Genomic DNA, 21661 nt, shown 5'->3' with positions numbered 1-21661 from the left:
AAAACATTCATAATCTAACAGAACTTACAGTTTACCGAAGGTAGAGAAGTACTAAATAGAATATGTGATTTAGATCTTTACTATGGCTTTTCCATATCTTTTAATTTAATTACAAACTCATTTCATTGGTTTTCATAAAATAATGCAAAAGCCAAAAAATAATGAAGACACCCTTCATTCTTTTTATGAAAGGCATGCATTTAGTTTTGTGGGCTTGTGTGGAATAAAGGTATTACTAGAAAATCACAATTCATTTATACTTTTTGACTTATTTGTTTCCAAGGCTTTGCTTTCATGTATCAAACAAATCAAGTTAATTCAATTTTTTTAAAAGTTATTTTACTGCTCAAGGGTTTAGTAAATATCAACAAATTACAAGGTATTAAGACATAAGCTAAAACAATAATAATAAAAGCAGTGTGGTTGATTTAGGAACAAACAGACCTGGAGCAGAGAGCCCAGAGACAGATCCACAACTTTACATATACACAAATATATACACACACGTAATGCACACAGTAACACACCTATGTATGCAAAAACAGAAACACACCAACAGAGTTAATATAGTAAAGGTGGCACTATAAATTAATGAGTAAAGGGTAGATTTCAGAGTATACTAATGGGAAAACTGGCTTCACACACACAAAAACAAATCTCAATTTCTACTAAATCCTCAAAGGTGGACTGCAAAGAGATCAATGACCTAAAAATAAGGGAAAACACTCATAGAAGAAAATAGAAGATGTTATTTTTATGTCCTAGGGGTAGGATTTCTTAAATAGAACTTAAAGAGCATAAATAAGTTACAAAGTAAAAATGAATGAATTTGATAATATCAAAATTTCTTTCTGCTCTGTGAAGGACAGCATGGACTAAGAGAGAAGATATTTGCCATGTCTGCAACTGACATAGGATTAATACCTAGAATACAAACAAACTCCTGCAAGTCAACCAGAAAACGATACCAATCCCAAGGAAAAACATGGTCAAAGGATAGGGACCTGCAACGTACAGAACAGGAGACCACACAGGCTAATAAACAAATCAAGTACTCAAACTCAATAGCAGGCAGAGACATGAAAATGAAATGGGACATCATTTTATACACATAGGGCTGGAAACAACTGGAAGGCTGCATAATGCCATGCACTGGTGAAAGGCGGGCATCTCGGCATCTTCAAGCCCTGTGATGGGCATATACACAGACGCAGCTCTTCTGGAGAGCACTCTAGTCTTACTCAGTCAAAATGAATACTCCATAACTTAGGAGCAGCCATTCTACTGCTGGATATACATCTGAAAGAAAGTCTCTCAGAGGTCCAGATGGAGATATGAACAAGAAGGTGCACTGAATTATTATTTGTGGTGCCAGTGAGTTGGAGGTAAAACGTGAATGTATATCATGGAGTGCTGTGCAGCAGTTAACAGAAACAAATTAAATGTACATATCCAACATGGATGGATCCTCAAAACCACATTATGCTGAGTATAAAAAAAAAGAAAGACCAGAGTGAGCTACAATATACTGTTCATGTAAATTGAAATATATATGTACACACACAAAGAATATATGCAAAGAATACATACAAAAGACACATACACATTAATTATACTAGAGTATATGTCTCTGGTAAGGGGAAGAAAGGAAAAGGGCTAGTTCATGGAGATAAAAGGAAGTAAACAAATAAGTAAAACAAGAGAGGGGTCTTACATGGAATAATGATGATAATGACCCATTAATAACCCTATGAGAATAATTAACTCAGACTTCTATATCTGAGGTAACAAATTAATAAACATCTTTTAGCCACTTACCATCAGAGTACATGACATTATCTTGATTGTCTTCATTGACAGAGCTTCTGAAAACAAAAAAGAAAAAGTGAAAATGGAACAAGTAGACACTCAGCTTATAATAAAAAAGAAAAATGAATAAAAGGATCATTCTTGGAGAATTCTTTTCTCTTTCATATCTGCTCTGATTTAAAACTTCAGAAGTCAAAGGAATAGGTGTTAGCCTTATGTTTATGCTGCTACTGCTGCAAAAGAAAAAAAAATGGAGAATCGGGGAGCTTGAGTACAGCACATTCAAAGTGAACACCTACAATTAATCCATTGCTACAGGGCAGTAATGTTTTCTGTTAAAATGGCAGTATATCAGTAAGTCAGTTCTGGGGTTCTGAAGGCATATGATGGTCTTGTACAGACACCAAAGAGCACTAGTTCTCATCCTGACTCCTTCACCTTTTCCAGATGTTCTCCACCCAGCTTTGCTTCTATCAGCTGTGACTTGGACTCCAAGGTGCTTCATTCCAAACCATTCACTCCAACTGCTCTTATCAGTAAATACTTAGGCCCCACAAGTCCTTAATGATTTATGGGACCATCTATATTTTCTATGTTTAGTGTTAGGTTGATTAGCATAGCTGGGTAAAACTGCCATTTTACTGATTCTGGATATTACAAATACTTAGCATTCAATATCAGCTGTACCCGAGCACTCTTCTAGAATATCATTACACTGTTTATCTAGTCAACCCTCTCTTGCATCATCCTTCTCAAAGGCTATGCAAAACCTTCACTATTTCCCTCAAATCTTCTATTCCTCTCCTCTCCCCTATCATCAGATGATCTTGTTTCTTATTTCACTGGTAAAAGAGCAGTTATTGGGGACAGACTCTCTTAAGAAAATACATTACTTTAACCCACAAACTTATCTACAGTGATTCCTTTCCTTACCTCCCCCTAAGTTCTTCTCCACCTGTGTTCTGAATCCTATCTGAATTATCGGTTATGTCACTCCTTTTATTCCCTTTTGTGTGTCAGCGTATTATTTATTATTATTATTTTGTTCCTCTTTTTTCACTCCCTATCCTTAAACATCTCAGTCTTGTTTTCTCCCTCAGCCCAAGTGACTCATTCATAAAGGACCAACACTTCTCTTGACTTTTCTAAATCCTCCACATCACCAAAAGATCATCCTCCTTTTCCCAGCCAAAGTAGAGAAAGCTGTCCATATTTACCAACTTGACTTCCTCTCCTCTCACTCATTTCTTTATTGACTACAATCTGGCTTCTACCGTCAATCCTTCACTGAAACCACTCTTAGAAGACTTAATTACCAAATCCACTAAACACTTCTCAGCCTGCATCTCACTTCATTGCTTCTGGCCCTTAACAGTATTGGCCATTTTGCCTTTCTTGATCCTCCTCTGTTTCCATGAGAAATCTCTCCTGGCTGACTTCTTGTCTCTCTGGTCACTATCCCACAACTTCCTCTGCGGGTTAATTTTCTCTGACTTCCCCTTTAAGGGATAGTGTTCATTTGTGTTCTGGTCTTGGCTTCCTCATTTTTTTTTTCACTCTACATTTGCCCCTAAATGGCCTCATACACCCCCACAGCCTCACATACTATCTTAATGTCGGTGACTTCCATATTGAAATCTCTAACACAGGCCTCCCTTCTGAGTTTCAGACTTATCTATCCATCTATCTATCAATCTGTCAATCTTATCTATCTATCTATCTATCTATCCATCCATCCATCCATCCATCTACCTATCGATCTTTATTTGTATGTCCCACTGCCGGCTCTATATTAGCATCCCAGAAGCTGAGGTTTCCCCTGTTTTATCCCAGCCTAAACCTGTTTTTCCTACTAGGTTTCTTACCTCGGTGAACCGCACCACAATTCACATATCCTCCTAAGCCTCAAGTCATCCATTATTTCTCACTGTTCTTCAGTCCCACATCAAATCAATCAAGTTCTGCATATTTAACGTCACCTATAATTCACTTCTCCTTCCATTTCTCTCCTCTGTCCTGGTAGACACAAGACCAGGACTCTATCATCTCTCATGTGGATCCGAACAGTCTCCAATGATGAGAATTACTCTTCATCTTTTCTACCCTTACGGTCCCTCCTTCACACTGCTGCCAAAGCGACTGAAATATGATTCTGTCAATGTCATATTCAATACTGTAGCCACTTAAAGAATTAAGAAAGAGTGTTACTTAAACCCAGGAGATGCCAACTGCAAAATTATCACTGTTTAAACAATATGGGGGGCAGGGGAGCAGTGGGCACAGCTCAGTGGTAGAGTGCATGCTTAGCACGCACGAATCCCTGGGTTCAATTCTCAGTACCTCTATGGAAAAAAAAAAAAAGAAAGAATGTGAACTGGAAGTGCCTTGTTATCACTGAGACCATAAAAAAGGGCTTAGTGGGTACACTTGTGGCTCAGGAAGAATTGCCATGGACATGCATATCTGTTTCCACCCAAGATGATAAACGTATGTGATCATAAACTGTTATCTAACAAACTCATTTTAAAAAAATTAAGCATTTAAAATTTAACATATGTGTGTGTGTGTGTATATATATATATACACACACACACACATACATCTTATTGTTTAGTTACATGTAAAGACCCAGTTAGATTGATCTTGACATGACATTTGTTTTTCTTAATGAGAAAAAAACATTTGTTTTTCTTAATCTTGGAAGATTCAGAATTAAATACAGAAACAATGAAGTAATTCAAACCCATGGTACAAAAATCTGTGAAATAAATTTTCTAATCATTGGGACAAAATATGTGCATCCAATATTTTCAGTATTTGTAGTATTTAAGAAGATTTGTTACAGTAGATATTCAGTTGGATATTCTGTGTCACATCATTTAAAAATTTGTGAGTTAGGCTTTATCATTTTGGTTGAAAAGCAAGGACTCTAAGGGCTGAGCGTAGAGGCTGATGACCTCACAGAAGAGAGTCAGCCAAAATCAGGAGCTCCTAATGAAAGAATACACCATCACCTAGGAAGGAGTCTTACCTAAGTAAACAAATTAATTAATTAAAAAAATAGAACTAAATTTGATCAAGCCCCCCTCTATATCCAATTACCAATTTGCAGGAAACGCAGAGGAACGGGACCACATAAGCTGTGCTACAAGGAAGCAATCAGCACCGTCTAGACTGTGGGCAACAATAATGCCCCCAAACAACGTGATTTGTTCAACAAATAAGTCTCAATAAATAAAAAGAAAGTAATAGAGGGTGAACCTATAGCTTGAAAAAGGATTACAAAACATACAAGTTATAGACTTTGCTTAGATTCTAATTCAAGCAAACAAAAAACCAACATGATTTAAGAGACTATTGGAAATTTGAACAATGACGTGTTGTTTTATATGAATACATACAGTCTAATTTCGGAGATACTGACTGAAATATTTATGGGTGTAATTATACGATGTTTGGTATTAGTTTCAAAATAATATGAGAAGAGGGAAGTAGGTAGGGCACAGATGAAAAACAAGATTGGTAATGAGTTTATAATTGTTGAAGTTGGGGAAGGGGAAATGGGGTTCATTATACTACTCTCCCTGCCTTTCATATGCTTAAAATTTTTCAAAATAAATTATGTTCCTTAAAAAAGTATAAGAAAAATCCAATTGCAAATGCAGGTCGAATATTTAAGAGAACCGGATGTGGTTTAGTAGACTTATAAGACTCATTTAAGTTCTTGAGAGGGTTTTTCTTGGTGGAGTTATTAAATTTGTTCAGCGAAGTATTGGAAATGCTTAAAAATAAAATTCATATAAATTTATACATGAAATGTAAAAGGTGTAAGGGAGTTTAATTACCTAAATTTATTATAAATATAACTATTGATTTGCAAGAATTTAGTCTGAGTTGTCCAATCATTAATCAAAGATCCCCCTGAATTATTCTTATTTAATAAAAACTACTAGATGTAGAAATAGGGTATAGTAAGTTATATTATGTGAATTTAAGTACTTAAATTAGGCCTTTGCATTATTAACTTTAATGAATATTAATTAAAAGCACAAGATGTAAATACTTTAGACTTCAAAATACAGTGACATTCTACAGAATAACATCAACAGTCATTTTCAAGGTGTACAGGTTCTTAAGATCAGCCCTGCTCTTTTGCAGATTTATTTGGCCTGTTTCCTCTTCTAACATCATCTTCACATATTCATACTGAATTAATTTACTTATTCTCTGAACACTCCCTGGTTTCTTGTTCCTCCATGCTTAGGCCATGCTGTTTCCCTTCTCTGGAATGATCCTTCCTCATCATCATCCCCTGCTTGTGGCTCTCCTTAATCTATAAGCTTCTTCTTAAACACCCTCTCCTCTGTGAAGTTATCCCCAACTCCCCCGAGCTCACACAGTTGCTGCCTCCACATGTCATACATGGCTCCACCATAGTGATGGTCCCGTGTTACTATGACTACAGAGGAATCGCTTGCAGGTCTCTCTTCCTCCTACTAGACCATAAGCCCTTTGAAGAAAGAGATGATCACTTTGTTAATTTAGTTCTATGACTGCCATTTTTAGGAAGCTATTAGAGTAACTCCTGTTAGGTACAGGACTTTGATTTTTTTTGGATAAATAAATGATGTCCTAGTAGTACTAAGAAACTAACATTTATTCCTAAAGTGAATTGTTTATTATCACTTTTGAAAAAGAATATTAAGTCAAAAAGACTACTGGTCTTGCAGTTTAATTCCTGAAACACTGGATGAATAATAGATATTTGCAAAAGGAAGGGTGTATGCATAGCACGTTCAGTGTGTGTCTGCACTTTAACGCAAACCATTTATTGCTTGTGGGTAATGTTTGCACTACACATTTATTCATGGACCCAACATTATGGCATATACATTTTAGTTAATTTTGTATACGTCTGACTTCACTGTATGTAAAATGTTAAAATATTCACTAAATATGAAATAGTGTTAAGAATAGGAATCATAGTGAAGAATAAAATGGAGAAAGATGAGGGGGAGACATAGGTGAATGTCATGCATAGACTCAGATCAAACTGTCACCAATTGCTCAAAAAAAAAAAAGCATTGAGAGAAAAGCTCCAAGTAGAGATAAAGAGACAAACAACAAAACTAGTCACAAGCAAGTCATAGACAAATAAGCAGAGGGAGCTGGTAAGGAAGAAAAGGAAGCTTATAAACTGTTACAATAATATGTCTATTCGAGAAGGCCTTCCACCATAGCTCTTTGTTTTTATGCCTTAGTGTGCAGAATTAAATAGGGAAAGCAAAATTGATTTACTGTCACGACTGTCATGTTTATAAAGCTATCAGAGCTCTATTTCCTGACTTTTAAAGATGTGAAGCTGTTGACTTTTATACTTATTTGCTATTCATGACCTTTATTCATGACTTTAGCTTTTACATTGTCAGTTAATGTTTTAAAGAAGAAGGAGGAAATCTAAGTGACAAACAAAACTTTGTTCTAAACCTGCCCTCACTGAGAATGGAAATCCCTTGAACTCTTCCCTGGAACACGTCTTCTGGTATTTAATGCATGAGGAGTGATAAAACTATGACTTGTTTAAGCCAATGCTTTCCACATGGACTTAGGTAAGACTGTCTGGGAATGCACCACTGATATGGCAAGTCTCAAATTCTGGAAAATGTTAAGCATTTCTAATTATTAAAAAGGTTATAATGGTAAATTCTTACTTATCCTCTAATTTTAGAGTCAGAAAATAAAATATCTTACACTAAGAATGACAGCAGGGTAAAAACTGTTTAACCATTCCTTTTCCAGCCTGAGTCACTTCCATTATTTATTATTTCTTCTTACTTGATGTTTCCTGTCTCATTACTATTAATAACAATGCAATTTGTTTTGTATACCAAAATATTCAGCCATTGGTTCTGAATTATACTGTTAAAATTATAAGTCATTTTAAAAAATGGTACCAAGAAATGAGTTACCCTAAAGATGTTGATTTGAACCCTGAAAATGATAAACAAGCCCTTCTGACCCCTTTCAGTCCATTCGTCTTTTGACATCTGAGTGAAAGAGCTGAAAAAGGAACTAGCTGATTTCTGACCACTAGGTGGGGAAACAATACAATTTAAAATACGATACAACTTCAGCCTCAACTATTTTTGTTGAAAGATGTTTATTATTTCCAATTCTCACTTGTCTCCAATCCTTCACATTCTTAAGGCATCCTGACCTGCATGACATAACTACCAGTGACTTCTGGGAAGCAGGCAGGTGATCAAGGCCACGCTATCGCCTGAAATTCTTTGATCCCAATGAGAGATTTGGTTTCTTGCCTTAAGCAATACAGGCCCTCCCCCCCGAAGAACTGTGAGCCTTATCGGCCATTTATGCCCTTGGGAAGCCAGTCCCTCCCTCACCTGAGCGCTAGTTCCTGGTTGTTCTAGTCCTTGGTTCTGGGAATTCTCCCCTCTCCCCATCATTTCCCCCTCGTTCCTGCTTGTCTCTCCCACAAGCATACAAACCTGCTGTTATTTCTTCCATCTTAAAAAAAAAAAAATCTCAATTCCACTCTCCTCACCAGTTACTGCCCCATTTTTCTGGCTTCCTTTTTCTCCTTTAAACAGTCGCCTGTAATTGCTCTTTCCATTTCCTCTCCTTCCAGGCGCTTGTAAAGCTATTGCAGTCAGGCTGTAACCCAGCTACTCCCCACACGTCACCCACGCTGACCTCCACGCTTCTCACTTATTTGGCCTTTAGCAGCTGATCACTGTCTCCTCCCGGGAATTCTGTCTTTACTTGGCTTCCAGGACACTACACTCGGGGTTTTTCCTACTTTCTTGGTTGCTCTTTTTTATTCTCTTTTACTGAGTTTTCTTCTCCCAGGCCTAGGAGAGCTCGAGTGCCCCAGGGCTCGGTTCTTCTCGAGCTCTACTCACTTCCTTGGTGATTTTAACAGTCTCGTGGCTTTAAGTATGGATTTATATGCCCCTGATGCTCAAATATGTATTTTTAACCCAGAATCCATTCCCAAACTTCATTTCTTATCCCCAGTTGCCTCCTCAACAACTCCAAGACTTGGATGTGTAAGAGACACCACATGCTTAACATAGCCAGGCCCTCCTGACCGTCCCCAGCCCCAAACCTGCTCATCTTCAGCCTCTCCCATTTCAGTTGATGGAAACATCATCCTTGCAGTTACTCGGGCCCAAAAACCTTGAAGCCACCTTGGGTCCCCTTTTTCTTTCATACCCCAAATCCAAATTCTGTTGTCTCTACCTTTAAAATATGACCAGAATCCAGACCCCTCTCACCACCTCCATTGCACCATCCTAGTTAGAGCCACCTCCACATCTTGCTTGCATTTCTGCATTATCTGCCTAACTGGCTTCCCTTCTTCAATGTTTGCCTCCTGTCTCTTTTCAGACAGCTGTTCAGGTGATATTTATAAAACATAAGTCAGAAAACCTCACTGCTCTGCTCAGGCTCTTTCAGTGCTTCCCGTTTCACTTAGGAGCGGTCTCTGTCGTGACCTGCAGGGTCCTGCACGAGCTGAGTGTTTTCCACTATCCTTCTCTTGTTCATCTACTCCAGCCCAGGCTCCCTGCTTCCGGGTCCTTGAACATTCTGGAATGGTCTTCCTCCAGATATCTGCATACCTAACTCCTTCACTTCCTTGAGTCTTTGCTCAAGCATAACTTCCCATAAAGGGAGCTACCCCCACCTCTCTCTTTAAAGTTGCAACATGCTGTCCCCAGCTCACCCTCAAATGACACCACTTAACCCTGCTCTGTTTTCTCCCAGAGCACTTGATAGTTCCTAACATACTATATCCTTCACCTGTTTATTATTTTTATTCCTTATGCCTCTCACCCCGTTTTATGTGGGCAACCATCTTTATTTTATTCTCTGATATTCCCTGAATTCTTCCTAGAAAGACACAAAGTAGGGGATGATTACTATTAATTATTGCATGAATTAAAAAAACCTATTAGATCTTGACCCGAGCGTGGCCAGTGATTTGCGGTGGGGGATGGAGGAGCCACGTTTGCAGGATGCAGAGGGAGCACCTGGGAACACCCATGTATGAGTTTGGAAGGCTGGTAGCATGAGGAAAAACACAGAAACACTGATCTTTCACAATTTTACCTAAAGATCATCCCATAAATTTCCCTCTCACATGAAATATAAATTTGTAAGTCTGAATATCAAGACCTATTTTACTTTCATTTCCTCTTTGTGTTTTATCTAGCTTCCCCTACTTGGGCAAAAGTTTCCAACCCACATATTTCTTCATTTCGGATTTTCCTTGAGCTCTCTGATGGGAGCTTCAGTATCTTTCACTATCCATCACATTTTTACTTTTTGGGGAAAAAAATGTTATAGATGTCCCTTAGATTTCATTCTCTGTGTTCTCCCCATCTGACAATTAACTTCCAGATACTCCAACTCTAGCTTATCTAGGCAATGTAGCATTTAAGATTCTGGTTTCTTTCCACCTTTTTTGTTCGGAGAGTGTGCATTTTGAGGAGTTGGTAACTCTAAGATGAATCAGACTCTCTAATTAGGAGTTCTCAATAAGAAGGAAATAGGAATGAAGTAAAGTTTATTACAGTTGGTGGCTTGTACTAATTTCTTATGAAAACAATATTACAAGTAAGAATTTGAGCTTGGCTGGTTAGCAGGCCCTTTTCAACTTCACAAGAATTTCCTGCAAAGGTGGGAAACTGACCAACATCCATATGATGTTTGGTCCAGGTTATAGGACTGTTTTTGAAATGCTTTCTTCCTGCTAAATTTTTAGCCCTCGCTTTATCACAATGGATTCTAAGGGAAGAGGTTTACAGGAAAGAGTTAACAGAGAAGGCCTGAAGCTGCTCTTTTTAAAAGAATCTGCTAACAAGATTGGCTGTCAGCTTGTATCTGGAAATTCAGCTCCTAAAGCATTCCCTGAACAGATAGGAAAAGTTGCCGAATGATGAGTCCTTTGCTGTGCTTGGACTGTACAAACCACGTGACTTATGGTAAATACTCGCGTTCCTTTCAGAAGTCTGGGTATTTTGGTAGTTGCTAGGCAGAAGATAGGTGTGTAGGTGCCAGCTCTCAGCAAAAAGCTGCCTCTAATGGGCTTCCTTCGGATGCAACATTACACATGTATTGCATTTTTGTAGCTGGAGAAAGGAGCAGTCTGACTTTGTCTACTCCCAGGTTCAGAAGAAGAGTGTGACTGCGATAAATCTTAGCCATGAGCACCATCACACACTGAGACCCACGCGTCCACTGAGTGGATCTGGGTGGTCTTGAGGGCTCCCCAGATAGCAGGACTTGTGTCCAACACTCCTCCTCTCCATTTCTTCAATCAAATAGTTACTAGTCTTTATGTCTTATGAGTGATCAGGATCTCATGCTCAAGGTATTTATTGAAATTTCTCTCTAGAATTAGACAGGATTCTGAAGCCTCCTGGGAGCTAGTAGCTGGGATAGAGTCATGTGATAAAGTTCCAAAGTACTAAGGTTAAAATCTAATGGGTCAAGTTCATCAGAATAGGAAAAAAATTAGGAAAAAGACACACGATTTAATACATATGAAAGGAAAGTAATTTACACAGAAATCAAGTGTATATAGAAACAAATGACACAAATATTTATTCGGCACTTATGTGTTTGTAGGCAGATGGCTTACACCTGTATTTGGTAACTGGATGTCATAAACTCAAATGCCTGGAAGGGCATGTGGTTAATATAAATGCACAATGCAGGTTTTATATAAGATAATAGCCACTAAGCTGCTCTAACACCTTCTAGTTAGTTGGAGTTATGCCTTTAATCCATGCTCCTCCTCCCAAAAAAGCATAACAAAGTGAAGTATAGTGGTAGCTATCCATGTCAAGTTGTTTTCAACCCCTAGTCTAAATTGTAATCAACAGCATCAAAGGAAAGCTGTCAACCAGATATTGACATTAACAGATTCTATTATATGGATTATGGATATTAAGTGCTTTAAATGTAATGAACATCCATCTGGTAGGGGACTGAAGTGAAGGAAAAACAAACTGTAGCTCAATATTTTCGGGATCCTACTTATTTGTGGTCAAGGAGAATCACGCAAAGCAATAGAGGGAAGACCTACTGTGATTTGTAAGGAGGTATGTTTGTCACTGTCTGAATATTTCTTTTTGAAACAACATTTCATTCCATTCCAACCTCTGCTTGCTTTTTCCTCAAGCAGCTATTCTGGTAAGTCATGGATAAAGAGCCCATATATAATAGCCCATACAGTTTTAACATTTCTAAAAAGTACAATCTAAGAAAAGTGAGAGTGGGCTTGAATAAGTGTTTCCTAGTTTTTAAATACACAGCCAAAAATCTGAAGATTCAGAGAAAACCTGCATTTTTTACTTAAAGGAGGTTATTTAGCAGAGTGGTTAAAAGCACGCATTTACTTTGGATTCAGACTGACATCGGCTCACCTTTCCAATATACATTCTGTGTGATCTTGGAGAAGTTACTTAGCTTCTGTGAAGTTTGTAAAGTTCCATTTACCCATCTGTGAAATGATGACAACAGTCTCCAGTCCATAAGGCTATAGTGATTACTTATGTGAAGTGCCTAGAACATCATAGGCGGTCAGTAAAATATGGTGGTGGTAGTGGTGTTGGTGATGATAATGGTGGTGGTGGTGGTGATGGTGATGATGACAGTGATGATGATATTGGCGGTAGTGATAATGGTGATGATGATAACGGTGGTGGTGGTGGTGGTGATAATGATGATGTGATGGTGAAGGAGACAGTGGTGCTGACCTGAAAAATGCTTCAGAACTTCTAAACAGGCATTGGAAATTGTCTTCAAATGAACTCTTAAGGAGAAAACCACCATTAAAAACAAATAAATAACAGTTGTTCAAGGGTATGGAGGTGTGAGAGCAGCCTGCTCCGTCCTTCCTTCTCCCTGCCAACCGCCCCCCTTGTGGCTCCATCAGTTTACCATGGAACCCTCTGCATTCAGCCAAGCATAGTTTGAAAATCCATGGCAAGAGATTGACAAAGAAATAGCAAGATAATCTTTTGCTTACTTGAGATCTAAGGGAGGTTTAATGTTTCTGGGAGGTAGACTTGGAACTGGTGATTGTGTTGGGTAAGATGCTGGCAATGGTGGTTGGCTGGCCAGATGGGATGGTGGAGGCGGTGGCAGGGACATTGTTGAGTAAGATGTTTGGCCTTTGCTGGTACCTAAGAAGCAAAGCAAAAAATATTGTGAATTAAGACTAATCTTCAAAATACAAGAACTGGCTATTCCAAGTATGCAGAAATGAGGATTTTAAATACAAACATGTAGGAAATGCATTCTAAATTGAATTAATGCTTTAAGGAGTTTAATACTATTTGAGTATTATGGGACATGGCATTTTAAATATTCCATTTCCTCCCTCACCCAGTTAATGAGCTATAATTGACAAATAAAATTGTAAGACATTTTAAGAATATAATGTGATGATTTGATATACATACAAAAGATTCCCCCACCAAGTTAATTAACACTCTATCGCCTCACATATGTACCTTTTTTGGGGGGTAGGGACGGTGAGAACATTTAAGTTCCAGTCTTTCAGCAGACTCCAATTAAACAATAGAGAACTGTAGTCACCAAGGTTTACTATTTAGGTCCTCAGATTTTATACATCTTACAATTAAAGTTTCTACCCTTGACTAACCACCTCTCCCTTTTTTTTTTTCCATCACCCCAGCCCCTGGCAACCACTTTTCTACTCTATTTCCTGTTGCTTTTTCTCTATTTATACAGTATAGGAAAAGCTTTCTAATTTCTTTTATTTATTTATTTATTTATTCATTCATTCATTCATTCATTTAACATTTTTATTGAGTTATAATCATTTTACAATATTGTGTCAAATTCCAGTGTAGAGCACAATTTTTCAGTTATACGTGAACATATATATATTCATTGTCACATTTTTTTTTCACTGTGAGCTACCACAAGATTTTGTATATATTTCCCTGTGCTATACAGTATAATATTGTTTATCTATTCTACATTTTGAAATCCCAATCTGTCCCTTTCTAATTCCTTTTAGATATTTCTGCCTCTTTCCAAAGTTTTTTGCTTATGGTAATTATTAAAAATATTACCCTCTCTTCATGCTCTCTCCTCACTATCACAGTCCTCTTGGAGTTTTAAAAACTGCTCAGTCCTTGCACACTTGACTTGTAACCTTCCTTGCCAGGCACAGTTCTCACAGGAATAGATCATTTTCTCTTTTGGCAGCTGTTTTTGGGGGCTTAAGGTAGGGAGAATTAGTTCCCTTGTGAATCTGATGAATAAAAATTTCCAATTGATAACAGTTATGTTAGAAATATTTTGTCCAGTTCATTTTTGTAATAAAGTTAAAATTCTTTTCTGATATATAGGACTTACTCCTTTTTCTCTAATCCAATTAATAAATTCTTTTATGTATAATTTCTATCATTAGACTTATGTTTAGGAAAGCCTTCCCTACCCTTAGAACACACATAATTATTAACCTTATATTTCCTCCTACTTCTCTTTGGATTCATTTTTTCACATTTAACTTTGTAAAAGTATTAGTAATTTCTTTTAGAATTAGGTGTGGGATCAGGATCTTTTTTTTTTTTTTTTAATGTAGGTACTGGGAATTGAACCCAGGACCTTGTGCGTGCTAAGCACAAGCTTTACCATTGAGCTATTCCCCTCCCCCCGGGATTTATTTTTATGGAGTTTTTGTTGTTGTTGTTCTTAAGTCATTTATCAATGTCCCAGCACCATTTGCCTAATAAGCTATTATTACTTACTTTGTTTATCATAGAATGAACATTAAAAATTCTAGTGAATTCGACAGGAGAAAATGACATCTTGTTATTTTAATTTATATGGTTTGTGTTATTTTAATTCAATATGGTTTGATAGATTCAGAAGTGATATGAAAGCTGTACACAAAGAGAATAAGCCACTGTAAATGGATATTTATAAACCGTTGCCCAAACAGAAGAAGAACTGTCTACTAGTCATTTGTGACTTATCTTTTCATGGAAAAGGTTTTGACAGTCAGGAGGCATCGCCACAGGAGAGTGATGTAAGGCCTGAAGGTGAGAAATTAGATGTAGGTTTGGGGAATGATGAACTGGAAACTCTGAAAACTGACCTATTCTGAAACCCATGTGCTACCATTTCATCTTGACGCAGGCTTAGGAGACTTTCTGCGGTGCGCCCTTGCTCCTCTGCCTGCCTGGCATCTGCTCTCCCTCCCCTGCCGAAATAACTCGAGCTGCCCAGAAAGGGATGTGACTGCTCTTCCACTGAATCTGGGTCTCCAGGAGGCCTCCTGGAGCTCTGGCAGCCACCCGCAGCGGGCTTGCCTGAGGGTGCAGCAAAACCAGAGGGAAGCAGGGCTGGGAGATGGAGAGGGATTGCTGGATTTTTAAAAAATTATTATCATTTTTGGAAAACTGTCAAGAGATAATTTGACAGGCTTCATGAGACACTCAACTCTGTAAGTGTCTTGCTCCTCACTAAGCTTGGGAGAACAAGTGCTGAAGTCTTCCTACGTTGCACTCGTGTTTAGCAGTGGAATATTTTGCTTTGCAAAATCCATGGTCACTTTCAAATACAACAAGGACTATATTTGCATGTATACAAAATAAGTCTAAAGAAAAGCATCTTTGTTTTTCAGGGAGCAAAAAAAAGTTAAAAAAAATGGGTAGACTTACCTTACTATAATATGATTGGCTCTAAATTCTTACTGTGGACTCTATAAAATATACCAAAATATAATTACTAATACCGGAATTCTCAAAAGCAAAAATCTAGTCTGATGTGATGGAAAGAATGAGATGGATTTTTAATTATAGTAAAGCAAATAAAGAAGAAACAGAAACAATAAACTTACAGGAATTTTCTGAGATTAATGACAATAACATTAATAAGTCACTGACTTTTTGCCAGGCACCATTTTAGGCAGTTTGCATATGTAATTTTATTTAATTTTTCAAAACACCCCTTTGGGGTATATGTTATTATCTAGTTTCCATTTGATAGTTAAAAAAACTACCCAAGGTCAGAGAGTGAGTAAGCAATAGAAGTAGAATTTCAAACTTAGCCAGAATTTGAACCTTAGACGATTTCTTAAGAGGTTTGCACCCTTTCTGCTATGTTCTGCTCATGTTTTGAAGGTCGTGAAATTGAAATTATTGGTCAAATGGACATATTAACACATTTGCATAAGTTCAGGTTTTTAAACTGGTATCTTTCCTCTCAGTGCAATTTTGAACAACTATTTTCAGTTTCATTAGGACACGACTTGTTCTGGAGACTGTTCAGTAATCTGTAAAGGATTCAGATATATCGATGCTTTGGATATATGCTTCAGAATTTGATTTTGAAACCAGACAGCAGGAGAGTAGACAGACATTCAGGAGCTGGTGGAAAATGGGCCTCCAAAGATTAATGACTGATGTAGGCAGGAAAAAAAAAGTCTTGTGAATTGGAATTGAGGATTATGAAATCGAATCATGAAAGGACATAAAAGATATGAAATAAATAAAATAAAGGGAAATAACAAGTTTAGAATTTAGGTGGCATTGAAATTAGTAATGTGAAATTTGAGACTTAACACCCAAAATTCTAATCTACATATATATGGGTCTTGTCTCCCAAATCTCAGAGGGCATTGCCTTGGTAGTCTCTGGCTTTAAAATACTGGAATTGAAAAGACCATCTGGAATTTCTTCTACGAAGAATGACAGGATTGTGCAGGAATAGGGGCCTCATAGCAGCAGGCAGAGCTAGTCTCCTGGACAGTACAGGACATGTCGGTGACCGTGAGCTAACCAGGTGAATTCGCTTCCCATTCTCTTCCCAAGTCAGGTTCAGGAACTGTGTTCCTGGGCCTTTTAATAGGAGCTCAAGGTTTCAAGAAGGAGATACTGGGCATTTTTCCAAAAAGCCAAAAGGGAGCTTGACTTAGACCTAGCTGTAACACTTGAATGTCTACAAGAGATGGAATAATTTTGATAAGAAAATTCTTAACCATGATTTTTAACTGTGACGAGGGCAAAAACAAGAAAGCATTGACTGTACTCTGGTTATGGAATGTGCTGGCTAGAGAAAAACTGGGGAGAGTTGGGAATGAAGGACAGAGAAACTGCAAAACCTTCTAGAACACGGAAACTGCTCTCAGCAATCTGGGACGTTAACAACCTCTGATTCAGACTTTTTTTCTCTCTTTACTTTTGGAAGCTCAGAGGAGGCCTTGCACAAGTCATGTGCTTCTGCTCAGGCATGCCTGGAAGGACGGAACACCAGGGCCATTTTTCCAGAAGGAAACAACCAGGAGGGACCTCTGTGAGTAATTTGTGAGTCAGGGGTGCCCAGGGGTTGTCTGGCCCTGCCCTGAGGATGGCTTCAGGTTCACTGAAACACAGGCTACCCGCAGTGGTGACATTACGTCAGGATCTAAAACTATCAATGGAAAAATGAAACTGAGGAGGACGGAAAGAAGGGATGGGGAAAAGGGGAGGGGATGATTGACAAAGAAACACGGTGGTGTGGTGGTGTACTCATGTTCTAGAAAATGGAAATTGTATTCTGTCACAAACTTTGCACTTCAGTTTTTTTTTGCCAACTAAATACTGGCTCTAGATATTATCACAACACTCTTGTAACACAAAGATCTATGAGGACTCAGGAATTCTACCCACAGCTTCTGACCTATATGACTTTTGACTAAGAAGGTTCTTATAACGTTCATGTCCCAAGGGGGCCAAGGAAAATCTAGAGTTGTGGTTCTTGTTGCCTTTTTAATTTATGGATTCCTCTATGAAACCAAAGACGTTCACTTTGCCCCCAACTGCCATAGAACTCTGACTCTAGACCAGGCATTTCTAATTCTGCTTTTGTTGGGAAGTCTTATAATTGGGCCAGACATTAGAAAACTTTGGTTTTACCAACAGCTCTATCACCAAAGAGCTCTTTGTCTTTGGCAAGTCATTTAACTTCCACATGATTTGGTTTTTCCATCTGTCAAATGTCAACTACTCCACATGGGTTTAAGGATTAGATGAGCTGATATGTATGAAAGCACTTGAAAAGCCTGAGGCATCGAATAAACACAACAAAATGATCACACAAGGATGAGGGGCTGCCACAAACAAAATCATGACTAAGTTATCCTGACTTGCAATATTTTGAAATCATTTATATAACGTCATCATTTACTTATTTGAGAATTATTACGTGCCTGCCCCAGGATTTAGCCATTGAGGCGGTAACTCAGAATGTAGACTTGTCTTTTCTCTGGCCTTGGTAGTCATATAGCTATTGCCCATTTGAACAGGAAGAAAAGCTCTAGCAACTGTATGGCATTTCCAGAGTCGGGACTAGTGAGCTGTGCCCTAAGTAAGTGTAAATGATCTAAGTGCACACTTGAAGGAACCCTTGCAGTTGCCTGCCCACGCACAGTCATTTATACTTAACTAAACAGGGGCTTTCTCAGGACAGAGTCTCACTGAGGTCCTATCACATTTACCATAATGATTGTTTCAAAGCTGCCCACATTCCCGGACCCTACTCATGCCTTCCTCATTCACCACAGATAAACCAACCTTTTACCTTACTAAGAACATGCAGACTACTCCACCTGACCACCCACTTACCCTCTGTTCTACTTACAGCCTCCTTACATCTTGCTTCCTTCATTTCCTTTGCCCGTGATGCTCTGGAAAAACATCCTTCTTACCAATACTAACTGCCATTCTTGTTTCTTATTATTCAATTACTAACTAATTAGAAATAATTAGTTAGTAATTGCTTTGTTAATTACTAACTCCTTCACTTGCACCCAGTAAGAAACATTCACTAAGTGTTTACTATGTGCTCTGGACCATCTATTTCATCCTTTAAGATGCACTTCCCATTGTAAATGTGGTTTGATTTCCTCTAAAGAAATTCAACAATATCCTTTCTTACCCTTGTCCCCCACTCCAGTTACCAACTGCTTTTCCCCGTCCCCTTCACAGCCACACTTCTTGGAACACAGGTCTGTATTTGCCACTTCTATATCTTTATTGTGCTTGGGTGGCTTCAAGTCAGAGTAAAGAATGAAAAGTTCTAGGATAGTCAGGCTTGGGTTTGAGTTCAGACTTGCCCACTCATGTTAATCTTCAATTATTTATTACTCAAGTAGGGGCTTTGGGTAAGTTGTATGACTTCTCCAAGTCTTCATTTTCTCATCTGTGAAACGGTCATACACACCTTACAGAAGCACCTGACACACTGTAGCTCTTAATAAATGTTCTTGTTCTTAGCTATTACTTGATCTGGCTGCATCATTGATACATGGCAGTCTACCCACCCCAAATGTAAAAACTAAAACTTTTTCCCCAAATTAGTTATGTCTCATCCTGTTTCTGATAGGATATCTTAGAATGGACTAAGAATCAGGAAGTTTAATTTTAAATCGTTAAATTCACCCCATTAGGTACCAAACAAACATTACTTTCACTTTCTTGATTCCCAAATAACACCAGAAGCAATTTTTCAACATGGGAAGTGTATGGTTTGGTGGAAAGAATACTTGTGCTGGAATCATTCAGACGTGGGCTTGACCACCAATCTCCACCAGTACTAGCTGTAGGACGCTGGGTAGTTTATTTTGCTTCTCTAAGTTTTATATTCCCTGCCTGTTAAAAGGGGACTATTGCTTCCTAACTTGCAGGATGACTATGAGAATATCACTCATATGTGGAATCTAAAAAAAAGAAAAGAAAAATAAGTACACTTATGAATTCATCTACAAAATAGAAACAGACTCGCAGATTTAGTTAACAATCTTATGGTTACTGGGGAAAACGGGTGGGAAGGGATAAACTTGGCAGTTTGAGATTTACAAATGTTAGCCACTATATACAAAACTAGATTTTAAAAAGTTTCTGCTGTATAGCACAGGGAACTATGTTCAATATCTTGTAATAACCTTTAATGAAAAAGAATATGTAAATGAATATATGCATGTATATGCATGACTGGGACATTGTGCTGTACGCCAGAAACTGACACATTGTAACTGATAGTACTTCAGTTAAAAAGAAAAGAAATAATATGTGTACCTAGTATACCGTAGGTGCCCTACTTATCGACGATCCTAGAACCTAGAACCGTGATGTTCTGCATGGGACAGGCTCTTATTAAGCCTCTGAAGGCATGTTTATTTCTTTCTGTGCAGAGAGTCTGGCATAATCATCCTCTACTATGGTTTCTTAATAAAGTTTTCTAAACTGCCCCTTGTGCCTGAAACAACATGCTAATTGCCGGACATGTGACCATTCTGCAGAAAGCCAGCTTCTGAAAAGCCATCTGCCCTTTGAAGTGTCCTGTCCCTATCCTCCGTGTCCTCAGGCTTGACACCCATCAACCAATGCTGCTCAGAGAGCACTCTTTCATTTGTACACAGGGGAATCACATGCGGTTTCTTACACTAATTTTCTGTTCTTCAAAATTCCCACAAATTACTCTGCCATTTCTTTATTTATTTTCTTCCTAGGTGAACAGTAAGCTGCTGAGGGCAGGTCTGCACGGTCAGCATCTGTGTTTGCCCACAACACTTGGCATCTACCACAGGTAGCAGGGCATCTCCTGCCTTACTGATTTGGATTTTCTTTTTCCCTTACTCTTTTCCCTTTAGGGAAAAAAGCTGATTGAAAATAGTTTATTGCAAAATAAATAAATACAGTAAAACATATTTTAAATGATAAGAGGGAACACTGAAAAGAAAATCTCACATCTGGATCCCATCTCCCTAGTCCCATCCCCAAAGACAACTGTTAGCAGTCTTTCAAGAAACAGTCCATGCATTTTTTTTTTAACACAAATGGGACCATGATACATACGTTATTCTGTACTTCACTTTCCTGACGTTTTATTTTTAGTTTTTGAAATATCTCACTCCCTCTCTCTTGCCATTTATATAGTGTGCTGTAGTGTTTCCTAGCAATTTTAAAAAGAGCTTGTTCTATATTGGCACAAATAGGGCAATGAGGTTTTTTTTTTTCATAGCTGTGGAGTTCTCCATTGCATGGGTTTACCATAATTTATTTGATCCATCTCATTGCTGATGGAACTTTAGGTTATTTAAAAAAGGTGACTTTGTCAAGACACAAATTTACAGACATATACTGGTTTAAAGCACACAATTCAATGGCACTGGTATATTTACAGTTGTGCAATCATCACCATAATCTAATTTTAGAACATATGAATCACCACAAAAATAAACCCTGTACCTACTCACTTCCTTATCTCCTGCCTTAGGCAACCACTGATCTACTTCTGGTCTGTATAGACTTGTCTGTTCTGGACGTTTCGTATTAATAGAATCATACAGTATGTGGTCTCTTGTGACTGTTGTTTTAACTTAATTGTTTCTGCAGTTCAATCATGTTGTAGCAGGTATCAGTACTTCGTTTTTTTTACGGCTGAATTATATTCCACTGTATGGATATCTATTTATCCGTTCATCAGCTGATGGACATTTGAGTTGTTTTCATTTTTTAGCTGTTATAAATAATGCTGACATGAGCATTCACATACTTCTTTGTGTGTATATGTTTTCATTTCTCTTGGATATATGCCCAGAGTAGAATTTCTTGGTAACCCCATGTTTAATCTTTCGAGGAACTCTAGTTTTTTCATTATGTTTTGATATTTTAGATTATTAGACAATTAGAATTATGAAATTATTCTTGTAACCATGTCTTTGATCACAAATGTAAATATATCTGTAGGATAAATTTTTAAAAAGTAGAATTGGTGAGTCCAAAAAAGCTGAACATTAAAA

General features: G+C 37.9%; 1 protein-coding gene across 4 annotated transcripts in view; it reads right to left on the bottom strand.

The window, feature by feature from the left end:
• FYB1 (FYN binding protein 1) overlaps positions 1 to 21661 on the bottom strand; it is a 141635-nt gene that overhangs the window by 31315 nt on the left and 88659 nt on the right. For all 4 annotated transcript variants that reach the window (XM_015242089.3, XM_015242087.3, XM_015242086.3 and 1 more), the window contains 2 exons: positions 12869 to 13025; positions 1819 to 1865 (listed from right to left, as the gene is read on the bottom strand). In XM_015242089.3, the coding sequence (XP_015097575.1) occupies positions 1819 to 1865; positions 12869 to 13025 (204 nt within the window). The remainder of the gene's footprint in view (positions 1 to 1818; positions 1866 to 12868; positions 13026 to 21661) is intronic.

This window comes from Vicugna pacos, chromosome 3 (genome assembly GCF_048564905.1).
Source record: "Vicugna pacos chromosome 3, VicPac4, whole genome shotgun sequence".
NCBI classification, from domain to species: Eukaryota; Metazoa; Chordata; class Mammalia; order Artiodactyla; family Camelidae; genus Vicugna; species Vicugna pacos.
The sequence above is the reverse complement of the archived record's forward strand: the minus strand, read 5'-3'. Positions and strand labels throughout refer to the sequence as shown.